The sequence below is a fragment of the Syngnathus floridae genome, chromosome 7 (genome assembly GCF_059516105.1).
Source record: "Syngnathus floridae isolate MCC-2025c chromosome 7, RoL_Sflo_1.0, whole genome shotgun sequence".
Lineage (NCBI taxonomy): Eukaryota > Metazoa > Chordata > Actinopteri > Syngnathiformes > Syngnathidae > Syngnathus > Syngnathus floridae.
Genome location: NC_142419.1, coordinates 11750121 through 11773488, shown reverse-complemented (window position 1 = coordinate 11773488; position 23368 = coordinate 11750121). Strand labels below are relative to the sequence as shown.

The following is a 23368-nucleotide window of genomic DNA, read 5'->3' as shown; positions in this document are numbered from 1 at the left end:
CAGTTGGTTGCATTGTGTCACAACATGAGAGGGGTAAAATATTAGGAATATATGTGATTATAATGAAGCCCAAGCATTTAATTTATATAGCACTTTTCAAGGACCCAAAGAAGCTTATGTAACGTTAGCCTCTATTCTATTGTTATTTTAAATTGCCTTTCAAGATGACATGTCTGTTCTTGGTGTTGGATTTTATCAAATAAAAATATGCCACTTATACTCCAGTGCGACATATATGTCTTTTCCTTCTTTATTGTGCATTTAACTTTGTGCACCCTTGTTGGAAGGAACCAGTGTTTTACGGCCAATCCAAATTAGGGCGGTAGGGAGCGCATGCCGAGTACACCCTACGTGACATGGAGGAAATTAAAATTAGTCTAGCTGGAGTTTGTGCATGATAATGGCACATAAACTGAAAGATCTCTACTTTGAGTGGTGTAAGCAATGAAGTGTTCTATGCACTAACATATGCTGTCCTTGAGCAAGCCCTGACAGCACTCTACACTTCAAAATGCTCCATGACGTTGCAGGAATGTGCTTTCATTTGGCAGGGTAAAAACACCTTTTGTCTGATTTCAACAGATCATATACAGTAAATGCTGCATAATAAGACTCAATGTCATATTACCGTAAAGTGATGTTTTGTGTACGTTCCACGCAGTAGTATCTACAGTCATTCAGGAAATCACGATCATGGCAGTGATCCTGGAAGATGTGTGACTCTTGAGGAGAAAGCTTGTGTTTAGAATGTGAGCATTAATAACGCTTATTACAACCATATCGCCGCCGTTAATGACTGCAGAAATGAGAGAAAAGAATGAAGGATTGAAATGGATATGACTAGAGGCAAATAATAAATTGGCTCAAAAGCCTGTAAAGATTTATGAGGACACAGAGAGGAGAAGAGAGAAAGAGAGCAAGAGCTGGGGTTCATCCCAAGTTTGAGTGTCTGCGATATGACTGAATGTGTCTCAGTCACTTTTGCGGGATATATTCTTTCTTTGCTTACCTCAAGTGCCGCCATTCTTTTGCTGCCCCCCTACTCTATATATATTCTGTTCGTCTCCTGCCGCTTGGGACATTTTATTTTATTTTTTATTTTCTTATTTTTTTTTACTTTGAGTCTCTTTTTAAATCCAGTTATTACCCATGCTCATCCATGATATACTACAGCTGTCATATATTGGAGAATCTTTTGCTACATTTACAGTACAACGGAAATGAATGAACTGAAACTTTTTTTCTTTATTAGCTCTTTTCAAACCACTTGTTTTGTCAAATAAATTGTGTGTTGTGGCAGGCTGACATTTAGTATCTTGGCTTTAAACCCATGTTTCTGTCACTCATGTATTCTGATTTATACAAACAATGCTTTTGTGAGTATGGCATGTCATGGGCACAAATTGACTGGTATATCACTCTTTTACACACAACCTAAAGTCACAGTGTGTTAAAAAATGTAATAGTGCAACATAAATCAAACCATCAATGTAACAATTAAATAAGGCAGACTTCAATGAACCACTGGTAGCATGCTAAGACGATGTTAAAATTAGTACAATACGTGGTCAAAGTGTTGGCACGAAAAAAATAGAATATCAAGGATGCATGTTCTGTATTGATTGCACACATTGGTGTTCCCAAAAAAAGTAAGCTTCAATAAATTTATAACTTAATTTTAATGTACATGCATTGTCTTTGATGGGAACCACCAACGTCCCCGAGCTGCTACAGCGTTGCACCATTGCATTTGAAGTGCTTGTGCTAAGACAATAGCCGTAATGATCACAGAGGTCCAGCAACAAAACCACTCAGGTTCTAATCGTTCGGGCCATTCCTCCCAATTGTGCCCTTTTAGGTCTGACTGTCATTGCCCGAACCTAAATGTACCTCAGTATATCTGCACTAAGCCGAGGGCCAATAAATTTGCCCAAACCTGCTTTGTGCCTCTCATCATGGGGGACTCCAGTGGAAGAGAGTCCAAAAACTTTCGAGAGGACAGAGCACAAGCTACATGGAGGCAAATTTTTCTGCCTTGCACATCAGGTCAAGCTCAGGTGACTTTCCACGTCCCTAGAGCCAGCCATTCTTGGTCTCGTCCCTCATCCAGGACTTGTTTCCCTTGGGTGACCCTGCAAGGAGCATAAAGCCCCAGACAACTCTTAGGATCATTAGGCCACTCAAACCTCTCCACCATGACAAGGTGATGACTCGTGGAGAGGACCCCCATGAAATATCTCCCACATTTATTTAGATGGACTGGGTGTCACATCTTAACCTGGCAGCCTTCTCACATTCACATAAACTCCCTCCCCCTTCTTCCTAACCTGTCGATTCAGATAGTGAAAAATGACAGAATGTTATGTGTGTAATTTAAGATGCTAAATAAAATAAAACTTATAAATCTTCACATACAGTACAAATACATTCATGAGAGTCGATGTGTGCATGTTGTGCATAATGCGAGAGTGTCCACCTCACTTTTCCTCGCTTGCTGAGAGAGGATGGGGTAATCTGCACCGGTTTCCATGGCACCAGACAGACCTTGCTTGGCGAAGGCACGTAGCTTCCTCACTCTATTTCCCCGGAGCCCTCCTCTCTGGAGCGTGTGTGCATGTGTATGTGTGTGTGTGTGTGAGTCTATGAATAGTCCTGTATATTCATACACGAATCATGATGCACAAAAGCAAATGGGGAAAAAATTGGAAATGCAGAGTAAATATTTACTGAGGGCACATTTGAACTATGATGGAAACAAAGCACATGTGCAAATATTTTTAAGTACCTCTATTGATTCCACATACAATGATGTCATATTTATAAATTCAGGAGGAAACTGTGCGAGGATTCATCAAAAGATTTTATGCTGAGCATAAATCATATTTTATTTCCCCACTAAACATACTGGTCACTTTTAATTTACTTCTGTTCTGATTTTTACAAATTTAAAAATTGAATTGATGCTCTGTCACAACAAAATACACAAAAACTAAACAAAGAAGATACATCACAGCAATTTGTATAAACAAATAATCCAAACCGTCCCCAAATTTGTTCGAGGTGTGTATATATATGTGTTTAGAATATGGCTTGTATACACATCCAGGCTTGTCTTCATTTAATACATGATGTTTAATTCCTCTGCAAGAATTGCTTCCCAGTCCTGATGCAATTGCATCTCTTCATCTCAAAAGGCAATCACTGTGTTTAGAGCCACTTTCCTCGCAGCATCCACTGCCAGCTCATATCCATCCATCTATCTCCAGACTCCAGCCTAGCTGAATAATTTAGCAGGCTATATTTCGAGCCATCTGCTTCTCTCTCTTACTCTCCCTACCTCATTCCTCTTCTCTCCACGGCACATTCTCTCCACTCTAGTTGTCTCTCTTAGGTCAGTAACGTTCCACAAACAAAATTCAAATGACAAAATTAGCAAAAACATGCATTTTATAAGGGCACTTCCAGCTCTCGCTACCATTATTGGTGCATGGAGTAATACTGTGCAAAAATCAATGCAAGAAAAGAGAACAACAGTACTATTGTACTAAAAGGTTCGATTTCTACTGCAGTTGAACCACCTGAGTTTTGAAAGACTGCTGACAGAGGCAGAACTTCAAAATCTAACAGGAGTGCTATGCAAAAAATGTAGTATGTACGGCATACTAATTAACCTGCAATTGGTTGCTGACCAATCTAGGGTGTACTATGCCTCTCTTAAAGCAGTATTGTTGGATGGATGGATGGATGGATGGATGGATGGATGGATGGATGGATGGATGGATGGATGGATGGATGGATGGATGGATGGATGGATGGATGGATGCATGGATGCATGGATGCATGGATGCATGGATGCATGGATGCATGGATGCATGGATGCATGGAGGGATGGATGGATGGATGGATGGATGGATGGATGGATGGATGGATGGATGGATGGATGGATGGATGGATGGATGGATGGATGGATGGATGGATGGATGGATGGATGGATGGATGGATGGATGGATGCATGGATGGATGCATGGATGGATGGATGCATGGATGCATGGATGCATGCATGGATGGATGCATGGATGGATGGATGCATGGATGGATGCATGGATGGATGCATGGATCGATCGATGGATCGATCGATGGATCGATCGATGGATCGATCGATGGATGGATGCATGGATAGATCGATGGATCAAGCAATCGATCGATTTACATCAATGCCGTCTACAACCACAGTCTTAATCTTAATATGAATACCTCTCCAGCAGTTTCAATTAAAGCTGAGGACAACATTCCTCTCTTTGTAATAGTTGTCCAGGTGTTTATGGCACCACTGCCAGCAAAGAGCAACACTACCAGCAGAGGGCGGCAGAACACATCATTACTCATCTTAAGTTAACTGTACGTTTCAATGAATTCAGATGGATGCTTACTGCTAACAACGACGGGTTAAGAGTGAAACTGAGTATGTTCAGATGAACAGAAACAGAAGTGATGAGCACAACCCTCCTCTCTGGTATCACTGAAGAGCAGCTTGGGACACTTAGGCAAAGACAATGTTAATAGTGGGGGATCACAGACAAAAGTAATTACTGGTTAAAAACAAAAAAGACGCTCATCGGCACAAAAAAAAAGATGCAAAAAATGAATTTATACAGTTGAGTTTCTTCTGGAACACATAAATGCAGGATTACGGTTTCCAAAAGGTCAATTTGAGTTGAAAGTTAATTCTCATTAATCAACAGGATGGTAGAACCTGCTGTTCAGCTTGTCAGGCAGGCTGACCTGCTGCCTGGCTATAAAAATAATCTGCTGATCTACCGTCTGCGATGTGGCAGCCCTTAGGACACCAGCATGTATTACAAACGCACCATCTTTTTTTACAGCAGGCTGATGCGAAGCATGACCTGCAATGACTGGCGTCATTTATTTATAATCTCAGTCAGACTGCAAACCCAGTGAACTGGAGTGCAATTTAAGTGTGGCAACCAGGCAGACTGCAAGTCGAACAAGTCTGCTGTGGCCTTCTTGACACCTTTGTAATCGAACCGCTGATCAGCCGGATGCACTTAGCCTGCGGTCCCCTCACAGCTCTGAGATATTACAACCTCGAGCTGTATCCTGTTTCTAGGAACTGCAGAACGATGTGAGGGTGAACTCACTGTAAGGTAAATTGTGGGGGGGGTGAAGGGGGAAGAGGTGTCCTATTTAAGATGGCTTCAGAGTGAGGTGTGTATTTGCAGCCATTTGCAGAGTTTGCAGATTTCAGCTAAGCATTGCCTGTATTTTGCTCAAGTCAGTCAGTTGAGACAGGGATCACTTGGACTCTGACAAGATGGAATTTAAAAGAAAATAAAGGCTTATGGGCACTGGGAAGAGACTGGTTGGGGCTTAAGGTCACTGACAAAAGGAGGAAGAGGAGCCAAGGCAGAATGAGAAGGTGGTGCAAGGAGGAAGAAGAGAGGGAGAGTGGATGAAGGGGCTCTAAAGGGGGAAGCACAGGGTGGAAGGCGGGAGGGGGCTGCTGCTTGCTTGCTTACTGCTGATGCCGGAGCACAGCACGGCCAGGCTGAACCGAGTGAACTGCAATAGAGGTCAGGGAGTCCAACATTCCTCTGGAACACTGTGTTTACACTGTGTAGCAGAGGGAAAGGCGGTGGGGGCCGGAGAGGGAGGAGCGAGGGGTTGCGAGGGGGACGACGGAGAGGGAAGGAAATCATTTCCCCCTTACACTGTAGAAGGTAATGTGACACGGATGTGGGGGGACGCATATGCATATGTATGTCAAAATTCTGTGTCTACGTACAACAGTTTTTTACTTTCAACAAAGTCAAAAGGAGTCTAAGATTACGTCATGTTTTTTCAAAAGCTAATGTATGTAATTCTGAAGGCCACATTTTTTGGTTTTACATTTTTGTAAAAGAATGTATGTCATGTATTATTTCCTTTTAGTTCCCTTTTAGTTCCCTAAACATATGTTTTTTTTAAAATATTTGCAATAATTATGTGCCTGTTTTAGGAAAAGGCACAACAAGGGAATGGCAGCTGTTTGTGTATTTATTAAACAAAACAGTACATTAATTAAAAATAATATTTCAAAGACATTCATGTTGCTGATAACGTCATTGGAAATTGTAAACCTCCTAGACACTTCTCATAAATGCCAATATGAATCTTGTGTTTTTAAATTACACACAAACACATATACACAAACTGAAATGCACGTCATCTCCCACTGATTGAACCCTCCACACTATATCCAATAATGACAATTACTTTCCCCATCTGCTGGTACAACCAAGAAACTACAGTGTATCATCAGCTTACCCAATTAACCCCTTATAAATGCAGACACTGATTTTCTTTTTACCGTTGTAGAACCTCTATCAGCTTCACATGCTTAAAAAATTATTTACAGCGTAATTGTGTTAGCAATATTTGACTGTTGGATTTTTGACAAACATACAGTAAATTATTATTTCAAACATTGCTGTTAGACTAGTAACTAAAATCAAAACACGACACTCCTATGGCGCGTGCACATATTGCTACAGTAATTGCACATAGATGTATTTTTGTATTTTACCACTGTTTCCCCACTGTGGTTAAAATGTTTCCACATTCTATTCTATTCTATTCTATTCTATTCTATTCTATTCTATTCTATTCTATTCTATTCTATTCTATTCTATTCTTACAACTGTAAGAAAAAAAATAAACATGACATTGCAATTGTGGTGTGTATCAAAATGAAATTGATAAAATAGTACTTAATCAAAATAATGTTGAACAACAATAATTCAGAAACCAGCCAAGGTTTAAGTACAGTAAACTTTTAAGTAAAGAGACTTGCTTTCAAAATTGAGGGAGAAAGTAACAAGAGTGGTGGAAGATAGCCAACGTAAGTGAGGCGTAAGCGTTCAAACATTGTGTTGACAATTTCTTTCTCTCTTTCACCCTCGCTCACTTCTCCACCTCTCATCCACCTTTCTACAGAGTCAGGCCCTTCCTATTTCTCAATGAGAGGCAGAATTATTATGTCTGAGCTGGCACCTTTCATATTTGGTATTTTTATACCCTCAGTAGTTCCATAGATGTCTGCTGTCTATTATTATTTATTGCAACCTATTGTGCCTAGGCACTTTACGATTGACTAGTGTCTTGTTTTTTTTTTTTCTACACCGGGAATGCGAGGAACGTAATTTTGATGAGTTTATATGCCCCGCACATGTGAAGAAATTGACAATACCTGTAAAGAGGAATGAACCAAACAAGTGCATCAAGGCTTGTCTCATCATGAAAATCATTCGGATACACCAGATTTTATGCTCAAGCGCAGCTGCGCTGGCTAGAAATATAGAGCTCCCTGTCTCCATCTTTTTACTCTCCACCATTCCGTCCTTTATTTTCCTGTGAATGTAATTTTTTTTCCAAATGTTGAATTAAACCTTTGAGTAAAAATAATCATGAAATAAAACTAAACCAAATGCGTGTGCATAATTCTTTTGGCATTTGTTTTGTTGGGGGTTATGCAGATGTTAAACCAGTCAGTCACCTGACTAGCTATTTAATTAGTTTCTCTTCAAAAGTAATTCATTGAATTCAATTTAATTCCAATTTAATTAAATGTTACAAGCACCGTTTTCTAAAACACTACTCTAAAAACAAGTAGGCTGGGATGGCTGTTTTGTCAAAATTATCATTCGGTTTATATTTGACAATTGGAGCTGAAGCTGCGATAAACACATCCTTGATGTATTGAATTTAAACTTTAATGTGGTAAAAACACATTAGAAGGATAAAATGAATCAATACATTTGTTTTCTACATCACTTTTGTCACTCAAGTGATTGTTTGCGAAAGACTGCTGTTCAGAATTGTTACTGAAAAATCTTGCATCTGTCCGTCCGTTCGTCGATACATGACATATAAAGTAATTAACTTCTATTCTCTTTCGCATTTATTCTCATTCACATTTATTTTGACTCTGTTAGTGTTTTGAAGATTTATTGGCTGACCTTCTTTAACTTTTGACACCCTCTGTCCATTTTCCAGTTGACTTGTGCAGGGAGCCTGGGTGAGAGTATGAATGTTTTTTTTTTTTCTTTGTTCTATTGGCAACCGAAAATTATTGGCTGGCTGTTACATTTAATAAGCGTGACATATAAGTAGTAATAATGAAATTGAACATCTTAATTACATTTTGTCTTGTTGAACTAAAACAAGTTTCTATAGTAAGCAGATAAATCAAAGCAGCCCTAATGAGAAAACATGGCAAGACAAAAAAAATAAATGCGATCGGCGCAAAGAACTAAAGAAACAATTGGCTGCTAATTGAAAACAATAAGCAGATCTCCATTGTCAACTCTCAAACCCAAATGAAATAAATCACTGCGTATTTTCCGTGGAGCACATAAGATTAGTATAGCAATGTAGTAGGCCTCTAAAGTCCTTCATTTGAAGTTGTCATGCCAATGAAAGGGCCATTTTATTCTCTCATTACCAAGTCAGTGTGCTGAATTTTTTTTTCCACTCCTATTATGAGCTATAATTATAACATGCTGCTGCTTTAGGGGGGGTCGCATTATATGCATGCACAGTGCAGAACCACAAGTCATTCTCTCAGGGAAATTACCGAAATATCTTGCACATTCTGCTGTCGCACATATAGAGCAGTGGGGTCCTATGTTTTTAATGGCCAAAGGAAGCCAAGAGGAGGTGCATGTGAAACAAAGACATGGACGAGAGAGGATGTACAGTATTTGACTAAAAACACTAAAGCAATCAAGATGGTCAATCTAAATAAACTCTTAATATAAAAACAAAAAGAATTAAAAAAAAATGAAGTGGCTCCGACAGCTCAGAAGTCTAAAAATTCAGAATTGTGGCACAGAAAATTCAAGTTAGTCGAAAACATTAATATAGCTCAACAGTTTGATATTTCAAACACATCTTACAACATTACACCTAAAATTGATGATTTTCAGATTATATGATTTTTTATAAATTCACTGCAAGTGTGCATGCATATGTGTAGAATACACTTTCTTCCTTTAATAACTCAGACTAAATTTACCTTCTGCCCAACAAAGCTTATCTCTCAGTTAATATGCCTCACTTAAACATAGTTCCTTGAAACCAATTTACATCTTTCATAATAGATAATGCTTTGGTGCCATCTTGTGGCACATTATGGCATTTTAAAAAGATTTTTAAAAACTGCCATTAGGTGACTTTTTCCACTCATAGTTACTGATAGTGTTGTGAGCATGTTAATTTGTTACTCCGTGGTGTTATGGGTAAATCAGCTTTTATTGTTTTGCTGGTGATTATTACAACCTTCATTTATTTTAGTCCTCTTTAAATTTGTTGAATAAGTCGCAGTCGATGTAAACAGGCAAACATGATTAGCCGAGAAATCAGAATTGGGCAGTAAATCCTGCAGCGTAAAGCAAATCTAAGCGTCTACAGTCCACGAGGAGCAATTGCCTCTGGGATCTGATGCGCAGGTACGCCTGACTGTCCCTTTTTCCTTTCAGCGAGACAAAGTGGAGCAGCATCACACAGCCTCCCCCAGGGAGGTGGACATATGTGGTTAGCAGGAAGGCTTTGGAGACATCGGCTAAAATAATTACTTGTCACTCGAAGGGGGGGCTGCCATAATTTTACACCTTGAAATAAGGTTGTCTTGGGGATAGTCTGCTTCCTTTCCTCGCCTGCTCAGGTTTAATTTACAGCATTTTCATAAGTCACATTTTCTCTCACTGCGCTTTCTCTTGCAGTCTGGGCTGCTCCCTTACTTTCATTACAATCCGATGCCATCTTATATGCCAGTCATCCATGTCACATTTATTGCAAAAGTAGATGCCATAGTATCAAAAAGGACAAGCCATAAATCAGTGTTTCCAGTCTCTTGAACTGGAAACAGCCTCATCTTCTCTTATGATAAGAGCTGACGTTTAAGACATCTGGTGTACACATTTATGGAGAATGTTAGTTAAAAGTAGATGCATTATATTGTCTTTGTGACAAGTGGAATCTATTCTCCAACAAAGTTTTACCAGTTACTTGCTCAAACATCTGCAACAACTTTTTAAGTTGATATACTTTCAGAAGCCCTATACAGACAATGTTTTAGGTAACGTCATATGTGTATTTTGTAAAGAAAATATACATAATAAATAAATGAATAAATTAAATAGATAAGTAAAAAAAGTCAAATTTCCCTGTATTAAAGGATAAAATTAACTGCAAACTTTGGAAATTACAAAATCCCACAAGTCAGAAAATCAGTTTCATTTATTCGTTTTCCAAACCGCTTTCTGCTCACGAAGGTTACAGGCTTACCGTAGACTATCCTAGAAGTCTTTGGCCAGGGTACACCCTGAACTGGTCACCAGCCAATTTTAGGGTACATAGAGACAAAAACATTTTCACCCACAATCACACTTATGCACAATTCGGTGTGGACAATTGGCCTACCATGCATGTTTTTCAGAATGTGGGAGGAGAAATGCAAATCCCAGACAGGAAGGCCGAAGTTGGAATCAAACCCTGCACCCATAAACAGTGAGGCAGACTTGCCAACCAGTGCACCGCCTGGTGAAAAAATCAGTTGCTAATTTCATGATTCTTCTCAACTCTGCTTTTAGGTTGGAACATGTACACATGACAAGACCGAAATATAGATTTCTGCTCATATGTTCGTCTCATATGCCTCATTTCAAAATAAACATTCTCTGTGGTCCTTGGCCCAAAGCCAGTAGTGAAGGAGCAATGTCCCCCCCTCCAACCTCCCCCCAAAAAACAGAGTCAATAAATATGCCTTTCCTTCAGCCCCATGTCATGAGTACATTCTGGTCACATTTTGAAACATGTGTTCCTTCCACAGGAAACTAACTATAATCACACACACACACCAGTATGTGCAGTGTGTTTTTTTTTTTTTTTACTATTAAAAAGTGATGGACATTAGTTACGACCATGATAATTTCAAACATTACAAGAATCCTAAAACCAGATGCATTAGTAAAATTGAGCAATATGAAGCAAAAAAAGAAAGGTATGCATAACAATTCAAATGTGCCCTTAACATGACCCGCTCACATGTACTACCCAAGAGGCCCGATTCTAAAATCCCCAACCTTCATAGCCCATCACACCCACTACCTATGGGATTAAAGGTTTTAAAAGAAATGGATTTTATGAACGGAAGGATTTACTTTTTGTTCTGTGACTGCTCTGTAATTGCTTCCAACGTTGCAGTGTGCAAGCATTAAAAAGACAGGCAGCATTGGTTCTTTCTACAAAGAACAAATCCTTCCAGTTAACAGGACATTGTAGTCTCTTACAAAGCAGCCTCTCACACCAAATTTTGGACTGCACTGCAAAGATTGTCACTGTGCGTTTAGATAATGTTACGCAACCTCTGAGCTCTGATCAATCGGTATCAACCGCTTTTTTGTGGACAAAGGATTTTGATTTGGACTGGTGTCATCCATTTGACTCCCATCTGTTTGAGCTGTTTGATATTATTTGTGAGAAGTCTTCACTTGCAACCACCAGGGTAGAACATATGTACTCTCTATACTTGTGTCAATGTTCAAATTTCAGAGATTGACCAACATTTGGGGAAAAAATAATAATATTGTGTAATACTGTATATTATGTATATATAGTGCATTCAATGACCGGTCACAAAGTAGTGCCGTATTTTCTGCACCACAAGGCGCACTTAAAAGCCTTTAATTTTCTCAAAAACCAAAGCTGCACCTTTTAACAAGGTGCGCCTTTTGTGTGGACCGAATTCCAAAATCTGGAAATGTTATTTGGCTGCCGACACAGGAAAGTAATAAGTAGATGTAAAATGTAGACCCAAAGAACCAATCAGAAGAGATTGCGTTTTTCATAAAACACAGACTGGGCTGGTAAACCAATCAGAGAACTGTAGGTAATACGTAGAGTACTTATCTCCGTTACCATTGATAAATAAATACTATCTGTTTGTGCAAAGCAAACAGCATTAGGACCCTCTAAAATGGCATCGACAAAGAGACATGCTTACAAGGCACAATTCAAGCTTTCCGGGATCATTGCCGAAGAGCAACGTGAACTTGTCATGATTAATGGCGAACTTGTTTAAATCAGATACAGTAGATAAGGACTTTGATCGATATGCGTATGAATATTGATTAACAATAATGTGAGTACAGTACATGGTTGAATAGTAGAATAGTAGATTGAGTCTCGAACTGAATCCAAAATTTCCACTGCGTTACAAATCATGAATCATTTGTGAATCGTCACTAGTAAAAGAGGAGGAATAAAACCCACAACCTCTGAACTGTAAGGTGGACGTGCTAACCAGTGTGCCACCATGCCACCTTTTCAAGTTTTGGCTCATAATCATAAGGGAGGCTTTATCTGCAAAAGCGCACATGGCCATGTCCATGACTGTAACTATTCATCCAAAGAGCAGAAATGCAACAACTTCTTACTGTATGGACCCAGTGTTAATTGAAAAGTGCAGATGCCCCTTCAGCCTTCATCAAGGCCAGGCCAGTCCTTGTGCACAGCACAGAGCAAGACCAGACTCACAGGGGATTTCATCTGAATTCAATTTCACCTCTGGCCTCAGTGGCGGCAGCTTGAGCCGTGGCTAAACAAAGAGCCGAGCTTCACATTGAACGTGAGAACCCCCTCATCTTCTGACCTCTATTACCATATGAATGGGCCTGAAAATGTAACTGGAAGCAAAGAGTGACAGACAGGAATGGGAGAATCCAGGCCAAAATGGCTCATTTTCAGATCAATCATTACCTGTCATGCCCACCTGGGATTACAATCTGACGCCCAATGTCACTACAGTTCTCAATATGAAGGGGAATTAAAACACGCATTATAGTTTATTTGGGTTTTTAAATTACTGCCAAGACTCCACATTTAACCTGGTTAAAGAGAAATGAGAACAAATTGACAACTCTAGTGTTGCAGTTCTCGAAATTGAGATGTCTCGAGACCGGTCTTGTGACCGCCTTTTTTTAGTCTCGATCTTGTCTCGGAATTGAAGGCATTTTTATTCGGTCTTGTCTCGGTCTCTCAGACAGGGCGGACTCGGAATCTTTGATCAAGATCAGTCAAGACCAAGCCAAACTTTGATCAATGGGAAACGTGACCAGTGCGAAAGCTTGGAGACTACTCAAGATGCAGCTCCCAGGAAAAATAAGGAAAAATGTCGCCAAACTGGTCAGTAATTAAGTTTGATTTCCAAAACCAAAAAGATTTCATTTGCCAAGTGAAATGTAAGTGGAAACACATGCACATCCAACATTTATTTGCACACTAAAAGAAGCATAAAGAGGTAAACGTTTCACCGTAATTTCAACAATTACTATTTTGGCCTATTATTCGATGAGAAAAAAATGAACACAATATTTTTTTGGACTGATAAATGCTCATTTGCATGCACAATAGTTTGCAACACAATAGTTTTTTTGGGGTTTTTTTTGGGACTGATAAATGCTCATTTGCATGCATGCTTATTTACATACATCAACATTCACTATCGCTGCTTTCCTCGCACAGACACGCACACACGTCTACAGTTCAATATGTACAAAACAAAACACTAGAGTGGGTGATAAAGCACTACCAACTCATTAATATTTACTATATCCATTTGAGATTTTGAGAAGTGACAAGAGTTCATAAAATGGCAAAACAAAAACATGTCTGTATGTTATTGCTGACCACTTTTTATTTAATCTTCTGACCCCAATACATTGAGAAGCGAAATTGAAATGTTTTCTTTTCAAGATGGAACTCTATCTAGTCACCCCAGGGAACTTCAATACTGACATCTCAACCAGTTAACCAAACAAATTCATGACAGCTGATACATAGTATGGACTCTGCTCTGTGCAATGGCTCCATCATCCAGCTTCAGATCAATTCACTTCCCACACTGTCAAGTACTATTTCCAAAACACACACATTTTAAAGATTCTTTAACAAACTGTATTCTTTACTGTATTCTTTAACAGTTAAAGAATACAGTAAAACCGAGCAGTCATTCAAATAAAGCACAAAACTGGAGATGAGAGAGACAAAGCACACAACCATGTAAATCAGTTTGATCATTAATCAAAAATGATTCTATATCTGTAGTTTGCAACAAAAATCCTCTTTATCTTAAACCCCTCGAGCTCACATTAAATCTCTGCATCTAAACTCTTGAGCATCAGAGTCAGTGGTGATTTTTCACATCTCAATTACTTTTGCCTCTGGAGGGGAAAAAAAAACTCACTTGAAGCTTTGTTTGGCTCAATACAGAACCAGCCTCTCCATCATCCAGCAACCCATAAGCTTTCCTTTCTATTCGCTGATCATTAAACTCTGTAACTCTGTAAAAGCCCCTTGAGGTTGCCTTTTTGAATGTGTGCCATGTTGAACAGGCTGGAATTGAGGATCCAAGACAACAGAGAGAGAAATAAAAGTCTTTATACTAGGGCTCCAGGCCAGTAGACCCCCTATGTGTGTATGATAATGTACCATGGTTGTAGTTTCATTGTAATGAGATGATAGAGTCATGATGATGACCTGTCACGACCGCAGAGGGAGGCAGGCTTTGGCAATGGGACAAAATCTGAAAGGGAGGTCAGAGGGAAATCATAGCACTAGACTTGATATCTCCATTCAGAAGCTGCACTGGGAACTTGGTCACACTGAATGCAGCCCAATTATTTCAATACGTCCACGATGTTGGGAAGGGAAGACCACAGAAAGGGGTCGGAGGAAAAAAGGAGGGTGGGGGGACATTCAGTCTGGCATGGCGAGGGAGGTAACAAGTTCACGGCCCTTTCAGAAAACATGGCTGCCTGCCGCGTGATGGATCATGGAGCCTTAGATTGGCCCTCACTGGTGGGAGCCAGGGGAAGAATGCATGGGAAACATCTTTCTGCCAGAAACAGGACTAAACCTGGTCTTCTAATAAATTACCTCCGAAAGGTTCAGCTAAAACATGACATGTAAAATCAAATAAAAGCCTCTGACAGCTCTAAAAATAAGGTCCTTTCATTTTTAAGACATAACAGTAATGTAACACCAAGCAGCACGGTAGATTTTTTTTTTTTTTTTTAATAACACGAGATCTCTTGGCAATGACACCTGACAAAGTGATAAGTGTCACTTGTGAAATGATGAGCTGTTTTTGAAGTATTTCAAATTGGCAGTCCAGAAAATTCATAAATGTAAATTAACTATGAATAAGTTATTAGTTTGGCTCATACAGGGATGACTCCAAACTCTCCTGGAGCTGAAGATGGCCTCGAGGTGCTTTTTTTTTATAAATATAATTTATATATTTCTGGTTGGGTGGATGTATTTTTGAATATCAAGTAAAATGCTGGAGAGGCTTAACAGGTTCTACGCAGATTTCCGACGGGGCTACAGCCTTCCCATTATCCCGGTGTAGCGCCACCACATTAGACCGATGATTACCAGAGTACCACGGCTGAAATCTGCCTGCACAATTCGTGAAACAAAATGGATGGAAAATCACTATAGCCATTAGGCAAAGAGTCACAGCTTGTTCCAATGTAGGCCCATTTGCCCAATGTGCAGCAGTATTAACTCTAAAAAAAAAAAATCAAATAGAAATCACTAAATATACTCAGCTGACATAAGTAATCAGTAGTACACTAAATCCTGGCCTTTTGTAAAAAGTGCTAACCGCAGAAGGAGAAATCTGGCCTAGCCGTCATTATTGTTTGGCCTTGGCAGAGGTTTGCTACAAAGTGCACTTATATAATCCTGCTTTAACTGTTTGGTTCCCTTTAGGTGGTTTGGCCCACTTCCAAATCCCAGGAATAATAAACCTGCCGCCAATGAGCCCCCAGGAGGCCAATGCTGTCATCTAGTTGTCAGTGGCAAGGAATGCTGCAAAAGCTACTGAGACAAAACCTGACTGGGTGTCACTGAAAGAGGACAAACAAAGCTCGGGTGAGCTGCTAGAGAGGTCAACATCGAGACCGCAATAATAAAAGTGTACCATTGTGAAAATGGAATCCCCAGCTAATCTATTATAATCCATTTACAGACATTAATACTGTAAATTCACAATAACCAAACCAAATAACATTAATGGATTTAGGAGATTTTGGATTAGGACTGAGACGTCTCAAACTGCATTATTAATAATACAACTACCTTACATTAAGTAAACAATATTATTCACATTATAAGAAAACTCTGAATGTAAATAATGTCAAATCATTTTGATTTAGCCTATCAAGCAATCATAACCAAACTGCAAATACAATTACACAGTCTACACTATATTTTTGTAACTGAACACAGAAAGGCAAAATGTTCATCTCCGTTTTAACCTGTGCTGTAGTCTCCCACGTGATCACTCAGCAAACTGTACATCTGAGTTTTCCCCTCATCCCATCCACGTGCTTCAAATTTGGTGAGTTTGTCCACCCTGAACACGTGTATGCATGCAAACAAGGATTTTAGCATGCTGAGCACTGGAAGAACAGAGCAGATTCTATTATTTGTTCTGTTGTATAACATTCAGCAGCTATTTGCACTACGACTAGGAAATTAATTCAGAATGATTGCAAGCAGGTAATGGATATGAGTAGTTGTTATTTTCTGGGTACTGACCTGGACGGCAGAGCAAAGACAGCGGCGGTAAGACCCTCCTCATCTTGCTTCACTTCTCAGATTTCAAACTCCACGTCCAGCCTCTTGAAGTTGGTCTGAGGTGGCAAAAGGAGGGAGTGAGCTAGAGGATAAAACAGGATAAACTCTCTCCTCATCCTTTCTTTAGTTTTTTTTTTCTTGCTGTCTTCCACTAGGTTTCACATCCTCTTGCTCAGCCATAGCACACAATTGTCCAAATACTACAGGATAAAATTAAAATAACAGGAAGAAAGGGAGGGAGGGAGGTACTGAGGGAGGAAAGGTAGAGAGTGAGAGAAAGGAGAGCGAGTGAGGGGCAACAAAAGTATATGCAGCCTCCCTTCAAATATAGAGGCTGGATTTCGGGCTTCAAGGCGAGCTCTACTGGGCATGCTCACAACTGAGAGACACACTGTAATGAACACTCACTTCCTTTCTTGTCCGTGCCTTCCTCCCTTGCACGATCACGGCTCTGTCTGTCCCTACCCCTCATCTTTAGCACCCGGGAGTGAAGAATATTTCCTTCCAAGTCTAAAAATTCTTGGAATGATAAAACACCACTTTGCAAAAACTTGACCTTTGAATCGTGTAGTAAAGTTACACACCACCACGACTACAATGACTCTTTATTTACCCATTCAAACAAGACTCAAATGTCAATTCAACATCACTAGAATCATTTAGATAGTAAATGTGATACTTAAATTTTGGGCAGCTTGACTTAATGATCCCCTTATTGCGGAATCAAATGTGGAGTTTGGTTGATCCGGTTCATTCTTGCATCTTTTAAAGCCTACTGAGTCTAATCCGCTAACTCATTGGTCATAATATGGAAAATGAGATAAAATGCTTATTCAGATACTGATTGAATAAATATTTCATGTACAGAAAAAAAGGAAGCTGCCCATATTTTTCTTATATTATACTTCCCGGGGTCCCTCTTCTGAAACAACAATGTAATCCTGTTGACATCCTGAGGGGAGACCTATCCATCCGGACTGTCTGATGGGTGGCGATAAAGTCCAGGTGGAGGAGGTCCAAACGGCTGCAGACTTGACCCAGTGAGGTCAGAGGTTATGTGAAGCAATAGGTTAACATAAAGAGAAGTCAATGCCACAGCTTGGACAAGCCAGAATCGCTCGTGCCCAGCTTGTATCAGCTGATGGAGTGAAGGAGAGAAGGGGGGAGTAAACAGGGAGAGTTCAAAAGATCTTCTGCATCAATTGAACAACATAGAGGAGAATGCTTTCTTTGGCATTGTCAGAAACATTGTAACCTACTTGCTGGCTCCTCCCAGTTCAATACTGAGTCATTAGCCCTCTCACCCCAAGTCTTTAAGGACCTCTGACCCCGACCATTGTCTGAGGCTGGCTGATCCTGATGAGGGTCCCAATACTCAACAAAGCTATAACCCTAAATTGGATGCCCCATGGTCACAATTTGCCTGAGTTTAAATTAAGTGGGTCAGATAAACACAATGATCATCAACTCTAACCCAACTTGTGCACCCAATGAGTTCCTGAGCCTTATGCCCTAAGTGAAAGGGTAAAGAAAATGGATAGATGGTTTGATGGATGTTGGTGCAATTATTATCTGTGAAGGAAACATTTACAAGCACTGGCACTTTGACTTACAAAATACGTGTATTGAAAACCATTAGGTGACGTAGTGGACTGTAAATCAAATCAATGAGTCTATAGACAAAAGTGTTTGTGTGCGCAATTTTTAATGTGTGGGATGGATAAAAATAAACGAGTCATCTAAAATGAACAATTAAATGTTTTTCTTCTTCATCAAAAATGAACAATTAAAAAGTTTCCCATTATCTTATTTCTAAGCATCTTGATTAAATCGGTAGCTCAGGGGAAATCAGAAACTTGTCAACCGCAGTAGTTGACAGTTCAATATTTTCTTTGGATTTATGACTTAAATTTAAACAAATCAGTCAGTATAATATATTGTGGAAAATTTGCAGGGGTCTGGATTGAATCACTGGCCACAATGTTTGCTGCAGCCTGTAGAGCACGACCAAGTCAGATATAGACAAAAACGAGTATTCAATCTGATGATCCGTAGAAGATGTTTTGGACATCTAAATTACCACCTTGCAGTGTGCATGCGGCAGAGCTCAGACGTGACACTTTTTGTGGTACACTAGCACCACCATTTGAATTTAAGGCAAACTGCAGCAGACAATTTTCCAAACCATAAAATCACTCCTATCAGCATTGTCTCACAACAATTATCGATGGACATGTACAGAAAATAGTCTACAAAATATTGGTATTTATATATAAAGTAAGTATTTGCTGATGAATGTGAATTGTACCTGTAACATTCTGTTTTTCCCCTCAGGATCAAGAAATTGCACAAAAGGATTTATGTAATGCCAAAAAACAAGGTTATATGGTTTTGCAGGCACAAATGTATGTTGCAAGTGTCTGTCTACTTGTTTAAGAGGACATGCAATATCAACAATGTCCATTCTTCCAGTGAAGATGAGATAGTTACTAGCAAAAAACATGACCTACTCATGTTTCTCTTAATTTGGAAGAATAGCTTTCACAAAGTTCAACCTGCCATCAAAACAATGCATTGATTTTATGACCAAAAGTCTGCAAAAGAAAAAGAAAATTTAGCCACCCGATTTTAACCTCCGTTCATCAATAAGACACAAGTACGTACATATTTGGAAGGGTTACTTTAAAGCAGCTGGTTTTGTCCAAGGGACCACCATTATGACCGAGAAGCAACTCAGGAAATGGGATTAGCGAACCGATACTTTCGGAACCCACACGCAAAAAATACTTTTGCCACCTCTGGACTTGCAATTGCGCGCTCAAACTTGTGGCCGCACTCTCCCCACAGAGGTCATTGACCTGCATGTGGCGGCCACGACGGGCGTAATGCTTAAGCTGCTGCTCATTTTGCCACCTTCGGTCTTTGACCTTGCTGAGAGTGGCTGGACACGTTCTCTGTCCTGCCTGTCGGTGGTCTTCAGGCGGATGTGAATTTTCCTGTCCTCCGTCGTGACCACGTTGCAGTTGACAAGCGCAGCCGAGGCGGCACCGGATCGCTGATCGGAACCCGCGATGGGACCACCCGCGTCCCCGCGCAGAGGTTCCGGCAGAAGTTTGGAGGAAGCTCGGGCCGCCGGGCCGGTGCTGACCGTGACGATGGAGAGCGGTGCCGGGCGGCTGTCACTCTTGTCGGGATTTGCACTTGTGGAGATGGTCGTTATGGTAACAGGGGAGTGCACCAGATCAGCCACATTGCGAGTTTTGCCTTTTGCCGCGACGGTGGTGGTCTTCGGGACCATGGTGATGTGAGGGGGGCGAAGGCCAAGTGTTGGGATGACTGTAGTGCTGGAAAAGAAGTCTTGGGCCCGTGGGCCAGCGATCTCCAGGGTGGCAGTGCTGTTGTTGGGATTGGGCATGACCCGGATGTGAAGCGGCTGGCCTGGCTTCTGCGAGACAGACACTTGAGGGGCGTGACCTTGGTTTAGGGTCGTTCCTATCCCAATGGCCTCGGGTTTGGCTATGGCGGGCGAATGGCGTTCTCGGATGGCAGGCTTTGTGAGCTCGCGTTGCCTGAGCTGGGTCATGAAGTGTTTCTCCTCCAGGACAGACTGGTGAATGAAATCGTCAGCAGAAGCTGCGGGCGGGGCATCGGTCTGCGTAGCCGTGGACGCCAGGCGAGCTTCTGCCGTCCTCCCCGCGTTGACGCCAGGCCTGGAGATGCGAGCGCAGCGCCTCCCGGCTTCTAGTTCCCGCCTGAGGTCGGCCGCCTCTTGGCTGGCACTCTTCCTCCCCTCCTCCTCCTCCAGAAACCTTTTCTGGAGGACAGAATAATCGGCTTGCAACTGGGACAGCTGGTCCTCGGCGGCCATCAGTTGGTGGATCTTCTCTTTCAAAGGTGTTTCCAGATCTGGGCTTTTTGCCCGCTGACTGGGTTGTCTGGTCATGTGCTCCACCAGCCTGGAGAGTTGGGAATTGGCTTTCTCTCGTTCCATCCTGAAATTCTCCTCTGGCAGTTCCTCTGTCTTCATCAAGTCCCTCTCAACCACCTCCAGCCGCACGAGTCGGCTACTGAGGCTCTCCGTTTCCTCCGCGAGATCTTTTAATTGACCTTCCTGGCCTGTCTGCATCTTTTGCGTCTCGTCCATCGTGGCTTTCATGCCGCACATGTCGGTATTGAGCTGGCGACATCGCTCCCGCTCCGTCCTAAGTTGACCTTTCAAGTGCTCGTTTTCTTCACTTACTCTGGTCACTTTCATCTCCGCCTCGGATTTGAATCTGAGGAGGTTTTTGCTCTCGTCGATCAGCTTCTCTGTGACTTGACTCACCTTACATTCTTCAGCTTTCAACTTGCAACTCAGTGCTTCTCTTTGCTCTTCTTCCTGTTTCAGTCTCTCTGCCATGTTCTTCCTTTCATCCACCAGAATGACAGTGAGGGACTTGAGCTTGGCGAGATCATCTTTGAGGATGATGTCTGCCCTCTCCAGCTTTGCCTCCAGGGACTCCAATCCTTTGAGTCGTCTCTTGAGCTTCTCCAGGTCACCTTCCAGATCGCTTGCGACTTGTTTTTCTTTCTCCAGCTTGGTGCAGAGTTGCAAACATTCCATCCGACTTGTGCCGAAAGCCTTCTCGAGTTTCTCCATGTCAGCCATTCTCCTCTGCAGCTTGTCCACCTCCAGCCTCAGCTCCTTGCTGATGTTCTCCTCGTGTCGCAGCCTCATTGCCAGCTCCCTGCGCTCGCTGATCTCCTCATGCTGACCTTCCAGCTCGAGCACTTTCTTACGCAGGATTTCCAGCTCAGCCGTGGGGGAGGAGTCTTCACACTTATCCCTTTGAAGGTCCTCGTCCGATCGCTGCCTGTTGCTCTTCTGCAGCTCTTCCATCCGGTTGGCCAGTTGGTCGAGCTTCAGCCTCAGCTGTTGGCTTTGGGACTCTTGGTCGGACAGTTTGGCCGTCATCGCCTCTTGCTCTAGTTTGGAAGTGGCCGTCCTGTGCTCCAGCTCCTCCTCCAGTTCAAAGACCTTGAGGCCATCCCGATTTGCCACGTCAGTGACATCCGCCAGACGCTGCTCTTTGTCCCTCAACTGCTGAGCGAGCTCCCGGACCTTCTGGCTCTGCAAGGCCAGTCGCTCAGCGTACGTCTCTCGCTCGTCCACCAGCATGAGGGCAAAGGACTTGAGCTTGAGCAACTGGGCTTGGAGCTTCTCCAGCCGCCTGCTGTGCTCCTTGTCCTTGCGGGCCTGGTGGGCCTCCTTCTGCTCCAACAGTTGTTTCAGTCTGAAAAGTAGGAGGGGCTCGCTTTAACCTGCAGCCGGCTTTGGCCGGCCGGCCAGTCCTCACCGCTCCCTCTCCTGCTCCAGCAGGTTGGTGAAGTCGTCGCTCTTATTGATGAAGTCGGCGTGTTTGCTCTTCTCGCTGTCCAGCTCCATCACGGTGCGGCGGTGACATTTCTCGGCCAGAAGAAGCTGCTCCAGCATGCGGCGGTACGTCTCCCTCTGCTTGTCCTCCAGACGCTCCAGCTGACCGCAGACATTTGACTTGATGTTAGAAGATGCTTATTGTGTTTTATTTGAATGCGTTTCACCTGGGCCATGGGTGTCTTGTACACGTCGTCCGCGAGGCAGCCGCGGCGGGCAAACACACCGTCGTCCCTTTGGAGGGCCCACTGCACTTTGGCGGGAACGGGCCATCCGTATCGGGACTCCAGCTTCTCTGGGCCACTTGTCGCAGAACTCATCAGATTGATGAGGTCCTCTCGGGCCTGAGCGTGCGTGCACACATACACACATGGTTACCTTTATTCGCGTCAAGATTGCAGGCATTCCTTCAGACGAGTCCCACCTGGACTTCACCTTCCATGATTCCCAGAAGCTGGAGCAAATCCCTCTTGGACAAGTTGATTTTTCCACTTTTGGGCTTCAATTCTCTGTCCTCCATTTCTCGTTGGACGTCGGCATTCCTCTTCCTCAAAGATTCCCCTGTCGTTTCCTTTTGCTGCTTCGCGGAGCCTTTGGATGTTGGCTCCTTAGGTCTATCGTCTTGGCTCTCCATGGTCTACTTCCTGGATCGCATGGTGAGCTGCTGGATTCAGTTATCAGTAAGTCTTTGGCCGATAACATGACATCATCCAGGTGACTTGACTTCCACACGCTAATGATGACATCGTGACTGATCCAGGTTCTGTGTGTGTGTCTGCTGGGGGCTTATGCTGATGTTGTTGATGAAAGCAGTTGGTGACTCAGATTGCAAGAATCCTGCCAGTTGAGCGGCAGCAACCATGTTAGTTATTTATAACTCATCAGACTTCTATTTTGATTTGGCATTCTGTTCCACAGAACCAAACAACTTTACTGTTTCTATGACGACACAGCCCGCCCACTTGTCCTGTTGCTGTCCTCGAGAAGAAACAATTTCAAACAAACATTTAACTTTGGTTCCGTACCATATGCGACATGTATTGATACTGTGTTGGCACTGTTTCACAATGTAGCGCAACAGGATACCACTGGTTCTCATTTGGAGGCTACGTTCATTGGAGCAGCCTCAGGCGGCCCAAAAATCTGGCATTTTCTCATTAGGTTGTATTTCTGTAATGACAAAGCCAGTGTAAAGACGCTTAATGTAAATATGACTTTAACAAACTAAACACAAATCGGATGTGCAAATAC

The 23368-nt window shown here is 42.0% G+C and overlaps 1 protein-coding gene and 1 long non-coding RNA gene across 3 annotated transcripts in view; both read right to left on the bottom strand.

Moving 5' to 3' along the window:
- LOC148395254 (uncharacterized) overlaps window positions 1-17124 on the bottom strand; it is a 55969-nt gene extending 38845 nt beyond the window's left edge. For both annotated transcript variants that reach the window (XR_015859622.1, XR_015859625.1), the window contains exon 1: window positions 16666-17124. This is a non-coding gene — a long non-coding RNA (uncharacterized LOC148395254). The remainder of the gene's footprint in view (window positions 1-16665) is intronic.
- Window positions 17125-17341: 217 nt separating this feature from the next.
- On the bottom strand, window positions 17342-23284 carry LOC148395253 (filamin-A-interacting protein 1-like). The gene is made up of 4 exons (XM_088381875.1): window positions 22542-23284; window positions 22285-22461; window positions 22041-22219; window positions 17342-21977 (listed from the first exon to the last, which is right to left on the bottom strand). The coding sequence occupies exons 1-4, from the start codon at window positions 22749-22751 to the stop codon at window positions 19523-19525; spliced, it is 3021 nt and encodes a 1006-aa protein (XP_088238001.1). The 5' UTR covers window positions 22752-23284; the 3' UTR covers window positions 17342-19522.
- Window positions 23285-23368: the final 84 nt, after the last annotated feature.